Here is a 12007-nt window from a genome sequence, read left to right on the forward strand (position 1 = left end):
CCTCATAGGACAAGCTCTTCATTCCAGGGATCATTCGTGTGAACCTCCTCTGGACCCTTTCCAAGGCCAGCACATCCTTCATTAGATACGGGGCCCAAAACTGCTCACAATACTCCAAATAGGGTCTCACCAGAGCCTTATACAGCCTCAGAAGTACATCCCTGGTCTTGTATTCTAGCCCTCTCGACATGAATGCTAACATTGCATTTGCCGTCTTAACTGCCGACTGAACCTACATATTAACCTTAAGAGAATCATGAACAAGGACTCCCATGTCCCTTTGTGCTTCTGATTACCGAGGCATTTCCCCATTTAGAAAATAGTCTATACCTCCATTCCTCCTTCCAAATTGCATAACCTCACACTTTTCCACATTGTATTTCATCTGCCACTTCGTTGTCACTGTCCGAATCCTTCTGCAGCCCATCCCCCCCGTTTCCTCAATTCTGCCTGTCCCTCTACAGATCTTCGTAACATCTGCAAACGTAGCAACAGTGCCTTCAGTGCCTTCTTCCAGATGATTAATGTATACTGTGAAAAACCCCTATATGAGAGAAGGGTTTCGAAGCTATCGCGGAAAACTCACAAACAAAATTAGGTTGACATCGTCAAGGCCAGAGAGAACAAAGGTTTCTATTTTCACCACTCTGGAATTGCAAGTCGGAGCTCCCTCCCGTCCCTCCCTCTGTCTCTGCCCGTCCCTCCCTCTGTCTCCGCCCGTCCCTCCCTCTGTCTCCGCCCGTCCCTCCCTCTGTCTCCGCCCGTCCCTCCCTCTGTCTCCGCCCGTCCCTCCCTCTGTCTCCGCCCGTCCCTCCCTCTGTCTCCGCCCGTCCCTCCCTCTGTCTCCGCCCGTCCCTCCCTCTGTCTCCGCCCGTCCCTCCCTCTGTCTCCGCCCGTCTCTCCCTCTGTCTCCGCCCGTCCCGCCCTCTGTCTCCGCCCGTCCCGCCCTCTGTCTCCGCCCGGCCCTCCCTCTGTCTCCGCCCGTCCCTCCCTCTGTCTCCGCCCGTCCCTCCCTCTGTCTCCGCCCGTCCCTCCCTCTGTCTCCGCCCGTCCCTCCCTCTGTCTCCGCCCGTCTCTCCCTCTGTCTCCGCCCGTCCCGCCCTCTGTCTCCGCCCGTCCCGCCCTCTGTCTCCGCCCGTCCCTCCCTCTGTCTCCGCCCGTCCCTCCCTCCGCCCGTCCCTCCCTCTGTCTCCGCCCGTCCCTCCCTCTGTCTCCGCCCGTCCCTCCCTCTGTCTCCGCCCGTCCCTCCCTCTGTCTCCGCCGTCCCGCCCTCTGTCTCGCCCGTCCCTCCCTCTGTCTCCGCCCGTCCCTCCCTCTGTCTCCGCCCGTCCCTCCCTCTGTCTCCGCCCGTCCCCCCCTCGTCTCCGCCCGTCCCTCCCTCTGTCTCCGCCGTCCCTCCCTCTGTCTCCGCCCGTCACTCCCTCTGTCTCCGCCCGTCCCCTCCCTCTGTCTCCGCCCGTCCCCTCCTCTGTCTCCGCCCGTCCCTCCCTCTGTCTCCGCCCGTCCCTCCCTCTGTCTCCGCCGTCCCTCCCTCTGTCTCCGCCCGTCCCTCCCTCTGTCTCCGCCCGTCCCTCCCTCTGTCTCCGCCCGTCCCTCCCTCTGTCTCCGCCCGTCCCTCCCTCTGTCTCCGCCCGTCCCTCCCTCTGTCTCCGCCCGTCCCTCCCTCTGTCTCCGCCCGTCCCTCCCTCTGTCTCCGCCCGTCCCTCCCTCTGTCTCCGCCCGTCCCTCCCTCTGTCTCCGCCCGTCCCTCCCTCTGTCTCCGCCCGTCCCTCCCTCTGTCGCCGCCCGTCCCTCCCTCTGTCGCCGCCCGTCCCTCCCTCTGTCGCCGCCCGTCCCTCCCTCTGTCGCCGCCCGTCCCTCCCTCTGTCGCCGCCCGTCCCTCCCTCTGTCGCCGCCCGTCCCTCCCTCTGTCGCCGCCCGTCCCTCCCTCTGTCGCCGCCCGTCCCTCCCTCTGTCTCCGCCCGTCCCTCCCTCTGTCGCCGCCCGTCCCTCCCTCTGTCGCCGCCCGTCCCTCCCTCTGTCGCCGCCCGTCCCTCCCTCTGTCGCCGCCCGTCCCTCCCTCTGTCGCCGCCCGTCCCTCCCTCTGTCGCCGCCCGTCCCTCCCTCTGTCGCCGCCCGTCCCTCCCTCTGTCGCCGCCCGTCCCTCCCTCTGTCGCCGGCCCCCCCCCCCTCTGTCGCCGCCCGTCCCTCCCTCTGTCGCCGCCCGTCCCTCCCTCTGTCGCCGCCCGTCCCTCCCTCTGTCGCCGCCCGTCCCTCCCTCTGTCGCCGCCCGTCCCTCCCTCTGTCGCCGCCCGTCCCTCCCTCTGTCGCCGCCCGTCCCTCCCTCTGTCGCCGCCCGTCCCTCCCTCTGTCTCCGCCCGTCCCTCCCTCTGTCTCCGCCCGTCCCTCCCTCTGTCTCCGCCCGTCCCTCCCTCTGTCTCCGCCCGTCTTGCCCTCACGACCCGGCCCTTCTTCAGTGCCCTCCCTTGCCGCCACACTGCCCTCCATCGCCGCCCCCCCCAGATCCGCCCTCCATCGGCTACCCCCACCTGTCCTTCTCTCCGCTTTCCCCGATCCTTCCCTGTGTCCACACCGAGCATGAGTTGCTGTAGGTTTCTTTCCCATGTTGACAAACATGTTGATACTTTCCTTAAAGGGCAGTGCTGGAAAGGTAATTTTTATGACACTTCTCTGGTTGTCTAGATGAAAGTGATGATGGAGTTCAAAGATCATAGAATTTACAGTGCAGAAGGAGGCCATTTGGCGCATCGAGTCTGCACTGGCTCTTGGAAAGAGCACCCTACTTAAGCCCACACCTCCACCCTACCCTATAACCCAATAACCTACCTGACCTTTTTGGACACTAAGGGTAATTTATCATGGCCAATCAACCTAACCTGCACATCTTTGGACCGAGGGAGGAAACTGGAGCATCTGGGGGAGACCCATGCAGACACGGGGAGAACGTGCAGACTCCACACAGACATGACCCAAGCCGGGAATTGAACCTGGGACCCTGGAGCTGTGAAGCAACTATGCTAACCACTGTGCTACCATGCTGCCCTACCAATGTGCTGCCATGCTGCCCTACCACTGTGCTGCCCTACCATTGCGCCACCATGCTGCCCTCTTGACCCATTCCAGTCCTTGCACTGATTATATTCCTGCAATAGTGTTAGGGAGGAAGTATGATCAATATGGGTGGAGATTAGTCATTGAGGTCTACAGCATAGAAAAGGCCCTTCATGCCTGCGCTGGTAAAACCAAACCCCTGACTATTCTAATCCCATTTTCCAGCACTTGCCCCATAGCCTTGTATGGATATCGCAAGTGCACATCTAAACACTTCTGAAATGTTATGAGAATCTCTGCCTCCACCTCCCTTTCAGGGCAGTGAGTTCCTGATTCCCACCACCCTCTGGACGAAAATGTTTTTCATCACATTCCCTCTGAACCTCCTGCCCCTTACCTTAAATCAATACCCCTTGGTCATTGATCCCTTCACCAAAGGGAAAAGGTTATTCCTGTCTACTCTATCTATGCCCCTCATAATTTTATATATCTCAATCATGTTCTCTCTCTCCGCCCCACCCCCAGGTCTGTCTCCTCTGTTGCAATTAAAACAATCCCAGTCCATCCAATCTCTCTTCAGAGCTGAAGCTCTTCAGTCCAAACAACATCCTGGTAAATCTCATTTGTACCCTTTCCAGTGCTATCACATCTCCCCTATAATGTGGATAACAGAATTGCACACAATATTCGAGCTGTGGCCTAACCAACATTTTATACAGTTCCAACATAACCTCCCTGCTCTTAAAATCTATGCCTCGGAAACTCAATGCCTCAGCTAATAAAGGCAAGTATACCATGTGCCTTTTAACCACTGCATCTACCTGCCCTGCTACCTTAAGGGACCACTGTACATGCACACCAAGGTGTTTCCCAGGGTCCTGCCATTTATCACGCATTCCCTTGCCTTGTTTGTCCTGCCGAAGTGCATCACCTCACTTGGGAATAGCAAGGAACAGGAGACGTTGGTGGGAGTAGTTTATAGGCTGCCTAGCTATAATTTATACTGTTTGACTGATAATCAAACAAGAAATGATTGGAGCTTGTAACAAGGGCAATACAATAATTGTGGCTAGAGGCATGGATATTGAGATCAGTAGAAAGGGTGTTTTCTCCTATTTGGTATCTGTTACCATGCCTGATGTAGGTTTGCCTGCCGATTCAAGTAAGTGGTGGCTTTTCCAAATATTCCTGACTTGTCCTTTGCAAATGGTGGAAAACATATGTGAAAAAAACGTGATGCATCAGTGGCCACTATTTTCCTCACAATTCATCAATTGACTCTTGGATGATAATACAGAAGGGTGGGGACAAGAAAGATGAGAGAATTAAATATAATCAGCCTTCTCCCAGCACAACTTCTAGCTCCTTTTGATAGTCAGTGAGCGACAAACTAAAGGATAGGTTGTAGAACCTTTTCGTCCAGAGGGTGGTGGGAGTCTGGAACTCACTGCCTGAGAGGGAGGTGGAGGCAGAGACTCTCATAACATTTCAGAAGTATTTAGATGTACACTTGCAATATCAAGCCACACAAGGCTATGGGCCAAGTGCTAGAAAATGGGATTGAATAGGTTGTGGAATCAAGATGCTAATTGAATGTGGTGAGACATCTGGCTGGCACAAGAATGAACCCATAACCTCAGCTGGTTTGCTCGCATTGGGGTGATTCACTTTGTGATTGTTCCTTACTCCTGCTCAGAGCAGAACATTGACTGTGGTAAATCTTGGAGCCGTGCTACAAGCAGTATTGCCAGTAAAGGTTAATTAAAAACTGTTTCAAATTGGTATCATATCCAGTGTGATTGACTGCACCAGCTTTCCTACTTTTGAAATTTGATTCCAGCTCTGGCACATTTGGTACAGAATCCAGGTTCTGTCGGCAGGCACCTTCAAAAAAAAAAAAAAAAATTGAGAGAATACATTTAAATAACTTTAAATGGAAGTACAATATTTTCTTTGATCTTTCTTTAGGAACCAGGCCATTGTGCTGAATTCCATCCCAGCGGCGTTGTTGTTGCTATAGGAACGCATTCGGGCAGGTAAATCTGATCATGTCTGTTGAGTTTGTCTGTATGTTCATCTGTTTGGAATAGCAAGTTATGCTGCTTTACATTTGAACAGAGAGTTAGAAACTCCACGACTTGCACTGAACTCATAAATTTTGCAACTGAAATCTTTTTAAACATAAATGTATTACTGTCCTACGATCACTCTTGGGGGGAAAAAAAACTATAAAAATGAACAATAGATCAGCTAGCTAACAGTAGTTAATTACAGTAAGAAGCCTTACAACACCAGGTTAAAGTCCAACAGGTTTGTTTCAAATCACTAGCTTTCGGAGCACAGCTCCTTCTGCAATTAATTAGTTAAAATATGAATTCTGCATACATAATGTTAGTGATATTAATTATAAAGACTGCAATCAGGACACTTTTGTGTTCCTGGGACAAAACTGTTCTGTTTATGACCTGCAGCACTTTTACAAGTAAAAAAGAAAGTTAAAATTTCTGTTTTGACTGGAGTACCCTTGCTACCCTCCCAGTGCAATTATTTTGTATGTGAGTAGCTCGCTCAGACTGTTGTTGTACATTGCTACCAATCTACTGTCCAATCTACTTATGTATGATACCTTGAGCAGTGGTACGCATTATTTTCCCATCTCTTTCTCCTCTCAACTCACAGGCAACAATAATAAAAGGCATAATGACTGAATTTAGGATTAAAGTGTGAAAACCCTTATAAAATGTTGCAACTTTATAAAAAAATGGCAGCTTTTAATAGGTGTAATTTTTTTAAGTTTTCATTAACTCGCTGTTCGGAAAGCTTATTATCTGTACTCAGGTGATTGACTTATTTTAAAGCCTTCACGAAGATTAGAAGAAAGTGTAGATCGTTTCACAAAGGAAAACAGTGTTGGATCGTACAGCATGTAATAAATTGCGACATTGGAAATTATGACAAGTTTTTTTTTGTCTCGCAGTCAGGAAGCCGCAGAGTACTTCAAATGCAGGATAGTGGTGCTCTGTGGATTTTATGTGGTTTGGCATTGACGATACAGATTAAAGAATATCCTTATAATAATGAATGATTCAGTTTGTGAATCTGGGCAGGGTACAGAAACACTGAAAAGAGCTGGTCATATCTTGAATTCAAGCAATTATTTCAGTGCAGAGTACTGGTTAGTGTGTTGGTATTGAGAATTTAGATATGGGTAAAATCTGTTGCAGTATTGAACCTTAGCTAAAAAGTTAGCATTGAAAAGAAAGAGTATATCATTCAAAACACACGTCTTGCTGTGTTGGATGGAGGTCTACATATAAGACAATATAAATGTTTCATTTCTTCCCAAAGTATGTCATACAGTGTTCATTATGACTTACTGATGTGTTGTATTCTAAATACCATGGGGAAAATAGTTCACGAATATTTAAACTTACTCGGGTCTGGAATATATTCAAATAAAGATCTATTAGTCCAGACAGTCACATGTCTGGAAAGATCAGAAAAATGAGGCAAAATATGTTCTAAAGTGAGCCTAAAGAATGGCATTTCCAATATGACTGATGTTTTGTCTGATAATCATAGAATCTACAGTGCAGAAGAAGGCCGTTTGGCCCATCGAGTCTGCACCGGCCCCCAGAAAGAGCACCCTAGCCAAGCCCATACCTCCACCCTAACCCCACACCTCCACCCTAACCACCTAACCTTTCTTGGATATTAAGGGCAATTTAGCATAGCCAATCCACCCAACCCGCACATCCCCAGGCTGATGTTGCCGGAGGTTTGTGATATTTGTGGTCTCATTCGCTTGTTATGCTATATTTTGGCTGTTGCTAACATTTTAAAAGATTTCCAAGAAGGGCCAGGTGAAGAAGATCGAGACAGAAAAATTGAAGGGTCATTGCATGCTAAACGTTCTGAGCAGCAGAAAACTATATTGTGGTTCTCATCAGTGAATACATATTTTTCCTTTAAAAAAAAGCCTCAGTATTTGCTTAAAACTAGTATTTTCTGCCAAACCATACTTCCGTACTGGAGGAAGTTACAAGGAATGAAGAATAGGAAAATCAATGCCTATAAAAGAAGTTACAGATAATATTGGACTAAAAGTGGAGGCTTATAATCCTGCCTGAGGATCGGAATTTTTTAGAAACAGGGGGAGATGACCTGATAATTGATAAAAAGGGAACAAAAATCGGAAATGAGAATAAACGAGCAAGAAACAGAAATTTGAGAATTTCTACAGATATGTAAAAAGAAAGAGAGTAGCAAAAGTAAACATTGACCTCTTAAAGAGACGAAAATCGGGTGAACTTCCGGTGGAAGCCATGAAGTGAACGGTCGCACATTTGATAGCTCCTGTTCAAGGTGGAACTTTTCGGTCCTTGCCATGTCTGAGAGGTGGAATTTTGGATAGAAAAAGTAGAAAGAGATGTAGGAGTGCCAGGAGAAGGTGTAACTCCTCTGGTGTGGCTGGTGGATGGATCTACGAACTAGGAGTGGGTCGAGAAGAAGGGAGCTGTTGGAGCAGGAGAGTCTTTGTGTGCCGCAGGTCAAGATGGCGGAAGGCAAAGGGCCTGTCCTGCCTGCCCAGTGCTCAACGGAGCAGCTGGTGGACTTCTTAAATGAGAAGTTCAGCCAGCAGAGAAGGGAAGACCTGGAAGACCTTGCCAAGGTGATAGAGCCACTCAAAACAGGGATTGACCAAGTTGAGCAGAGGCTGGAGTCCCAGGACCAGGCGATCCAGAAAGTGGAGGGGACAGTGGGGGAGCATGAGGAACATCTCGCCTCATTGGTGGCCGAGGAGGAGGGTGATGCAGGAGATCGAAGAGAGGCTGAAAGTGAAGGTGGAGGATCTGGAGAACCGCTCCAGAACCCAAAATTTGCGGATCGTGGGGATGCCCAAAAGCATTGAAGGAGCGGAGGCTGACGCGCATGTGGCCAAAATACTGGAAAAGCTGACTAGGGAGGGGACCTTTGACCAGCTTCTGGAGGCCGACTGAGTGCACAGGGCGTTGATAGGGAGGCCAAAGGCAGGCGGGCATTTGAGGAGGATAGTGGCACCGCTTCTTGGGCAAAGAAAAGATTCTTCGGTGGGCGAGACAGACGAGGAGGTGCACCTGGGAGTAGAATAAGTTGGGGGTGTACCAACACCTGGGCGCAGAACTGGCGAAGAGGATGGCTCGGTTTAATTGGGTCAAGGCTGCCCTCTTCAGGAAGGGGGTGCTGTTTGGAGTGCTGTATCCACCCTCTGGGTGACTATTCAGAATCAAGAATACTAATTTGGTACGCCAGAGGAGGAGCTGGAGTTTCTACGGTACAATGGAAAGGCTGGAGAAGGAAGACATTGAACTTTTGAGGAGCTGTGGTCTCTTGGTTGTTTTTGGAGAGTCTTTTCTCCTCTGAAATATTTTGTTGGGTTTGGTGGCGATTGGGGAGCATCAGGGGTGAGTTCACCTTTTTCTGTATTTTTGTTTCTTTATTTCTTGGGGTAGTGTGGACGAGAGGAGGGGAATCAGCGGGGTAGGAGGTTTGAAGTCCTTGGGCGGGGGCTGCCATACTAACTGGCTGGGCTAGTTAACTGGAGCACAGTGGGGGGGCCATTGAGGTGGTGGGTACAGGGTAGGGGGATGGGGCTGTTTTGTTTGGGAGTGAGGGTTGCTGACAAGGATGTTGTTGGTGTGGCACAGTTGGAAAGGGAGTGATGACGGTGGGCATCTGAGGGTGGGCCTAGAGGGTCGCATGACACAGGCCGGGGGCTGGCCCAAAAAGGTATATGGTTGATCAGCTAGGGAGAGAGGCGGGGGAACCCCCCAACCAGGCTGGTCACGTGGAACGTGAGGGGACTGAATGGGCCGATCAAATAATCACGTCTGTTCGCACACCTGAGGAGTTTGTAGGCAGATATGCCTTTTCTACAGGAGACCCATTAAAGATAAGGATTCAGACAAGGTTGAGGAAAGGATGGGTGGAGCAAGTGTTCCATTCGTGACTGGACATGCAGACGAGGGGGGTGGTGGTCCTGGTGAATAGGCGGGTGGCGTTCGAGGTGGGGAACATTGTGTCATGTTTGTGATGGTTAGTGGGAAGCTGGAGGGGATGCCAGTGGTCCTGGTAAATGTTTATGCCCCAAATTGAAATGATGTGGCGTTTGAAGCGGGTGCTGTGGAAGATTCTTGACCTGAACCTGCACCAGTTGATCATGGGGGAGGGGGGGGTTAATACAAGTTTGGACTGGTCAAGCCCGAGATTGGGGAAGGTGTCGACAGTGGCAAAGGAGCTGAATGGGTTTATGGAATGTTTTTTGGGGGGCGGGTGTTGGACCCGTGGAGGTTTCGGAGGCCGAGGGCGAAATAAATGTTGTATTTTTACCATGTGCATAGGGTGTACTCCCGGATTGACATTTCTGTGGTGGACAAGGCATTGTTGGTGGGGGTAGTCGACTCAGAGTATTCGCCGATTGTGGTCTCAGACCACATGCCGCACTGGATGGATTTCAGAGTGGTAGAGTGGACCGGGGGGGGGGGGGGGGGGGGGGGGGGGGGGGGTAGGTAGGGCAGTGCCCACAGTGGAGGCTGGATGTGGGGCTGTGGCAGATGAGGTAGTATGTGAGCAGGTGAGGCCGCCATTCGTGATACATGGAGAGCTGAATGACATGGGGGAGGCCATGGCCACCACGCTGTGGGAGGCACTCAAGGCACTGGTTCGGTGGGAGTTTATTTTGATTCTGTCGCATCGGGAGAAGGTGGAACGGGCAGAGATGGCAAGGCTGGTGGAAGAGATTTTAAAGGTGGACAAGAGGCACCCGGAGGCCCTGGAGGCAGGGTTCTTGAGGGAGAGGCAGATGCTCCAGATGGAGTTTGGATTGGCGTCCACGGGGAAGGCGGTAGGGCATTTGCGGAGCGCCAGGGGGGCAATGTGGGGGGGGGGGGGGGGGGGGGCAAATGCGAGTATGGGGGGAGGGGGGAGGCAGTAGGATGCTGGCCCACGAGTTTAGGAAACAGGAGTAGCAAGGGAGATTGATGTGAAGGACAGGACAGGACAGGAAGGGTGGTGCTGGACCCGGGGTAAATGGGGTGTTTGCGGAATTTTACAGGGTTATATCAGTCAGAGACCCCGGCCGGGGGGGGGGAGGGAATACGGCGGTTCCTGGATGGGTTGGAGTTTCCCAGTGTGGACGAGGAGTTGGTACAAGGTTTGGGGGCCCATATTGGGTTGAGGGAGGTGATGGAGAGTATGGGGGCGATACAGGCAGGGAAGGCCCTGGGTCCAGATGGGTTCCCGGTGGAGTTATATAAAAGGTTTGGGGGGGGACCTGGGGCCTTTGCTGGGGAGGGCATATAATGAGGCTAGGGAGAGGGGGGAATTCCCCTTGCACTATCGCAGGCATCCATCTCCCTGGTACTGAAAAAAATAAGGATCTGGAGCTGTGTGGATCGTACTGTCCGATATTGTTGCTGAATGTGGATGCTAAGTTGTTGGCAAAGTTGTTGGCTTTGCAAATTGAGGACTGTGTCCCGGGGTTGATCGGTGAGGGCCAAACGGAGTTTTGTGAAAGGAAGGCAGTTGTCAGCAAATCTGAGGAGGTTTCTTAACACGATTATGATGCTCTCAAAGCGGCAGGAAGTGGAAGTGGCAGTAGCGATGGACGTGGAGAAGGCTTTCGACTGGGTGGAATGGGAATATCTGTGGGAGGTGCTGAGCTGGTTTGGGTTTGGGCAGCTGTTTGTGGACTGGGTTTGGTTGTTGTACAAGGCACCGGTCGCAAGTGTGCAGACAAACCGGGTATGTTCAGGATATTTTGGGTTGCCCCATGGGACGAGGCAGGGTGCCCACTCTCCCCGTTGCTTTTTGCCTAGGCTACAGAGCCATTGGCTATGACGTCTAGAGCATCGAGAGTCTGTAAAGGGATTGTGCAGCGGGGGGGTTGGTGGTGCATAGGGTTTTGTTTTACGCGGACGACCTGCTGTTAAATATTACAGACCCATTGGGGGGCATTGGCAGCATTATGGGAATTTTGGAGGATTTTGGTCGGTTCTCTGGGTACAAGTTGAACATGGGAGATAGCAAAGTGTTTTCGATTGAGACCAGAGGCCAGGAGAGGGAGTTGGGGGAGCTGCCATTTAAGGTGGTGTGGACGAGCTTCAAATATTTGGGCATCCAGCTGACCTGGGTTGGGCGCAGTTACATGAGTTAAATTTGACTGGGTTGGTGGAGCAGATGAAGGAGGATTTTAAGAGGTGGCCCACTGTCATTGGTGGGACGAGTGCAGACAGTGAAGATGACAGTGCTAACAAGATTCCTGGTTATATTTCAGGACCTCTCGATTTTTGTCCTGAAATCCTTCTTTAACAAGGTTAATGTATTTATCTCCAGGTTTGCATGGGCGGTAGACCCCGCAGGTAAAAAGGTTTTGTTTGGTGCAAGGCATGGGGTGGGGGCAGGGTTGCCGTTGCCATATATAATGAATTCCTACTGGGCGGCTAATATCGCTATGGTCATGAAATGGGTAGTGGGGAGGGGTCGGTATGGGGGTGGATGGAGGTGGCTTGTAGGGGAACGAGCTTAGGGGCATTGTTGACAGGGCCTCAGCCATTCTTGTCGGCCAGGTACTCATTGAGCCCAGTGGTGGTGTTGGCCTTGAGGGTATTTTCATAGAATTTACAGTGCAGAAGGAGGCCATTCGGCCCATTGAGTCTGCACCAGCCCTTGGAAAGAGCACCCCACTTAAGCCGCACACTTCCACCCTATCCCCGGAACCCAGTAACCCCCACCTAACCTTTTTTTGTGGACGCTAAGGGCAATTTAACATGGCCAATCCTGCTAACCTGCACATCTTTGGATTATGGGAGGAAACCGGAGCACCCGGTGGAAACCCATACAGACACGGGGAGAACGTGGAGACTCCGCAGACCGTGACCCAAGTCAGGAATCGAATCGGGGACCATGGAGCTGTGAA

The 12007-nt window shown here is 51.4% G+C and overlaps 1 protein-coding gene across 7 annotated transcripts in view; it reads left to right on the forward strand.

The window, feature by feature from the left end:
• The window catches only part of LOC119973985 (echinoderm microtubule-associated protein-like 4), a 403736-nt gene that overhangs the window by 335877 nt on the left and 55852 nt on the right, over positions 1 to 12007 (forward strand). For all 7 annotated transcript variants that reach the window (XR_005462431.1, XM_038812765.1, XM_038812749.1 and 4 more), the window contains one exon: positions 5020 to 5087. Coding sequence is in view for 6 of the 7 variants with exons in the window: in XM_038812765.1 (XP_038668693.1) it covers positions 5020 to 5087 (68 nt within the window). In the remaining variant the exon portion in view is untranslated. The remainder of the gene's footprint in view (positions 1 to 5019; positions 5088 to 12007) is intronic.

This window comes from Scyliorhinus canicula, chromosome 1, assembly GCF_902713615.1.
Source record: "Scyliorhinus canicula chromosome 1, sScyCan1.1, whole genome shotgun sequence".
Classification (NCBI taxonomy): Eukaryota; Metazoa; Chordata; class Chondrichthyes; order Carcharhiniformes; family Scyliorhinidae; genus Scyliorhinus; species Scyliorhinus canicula.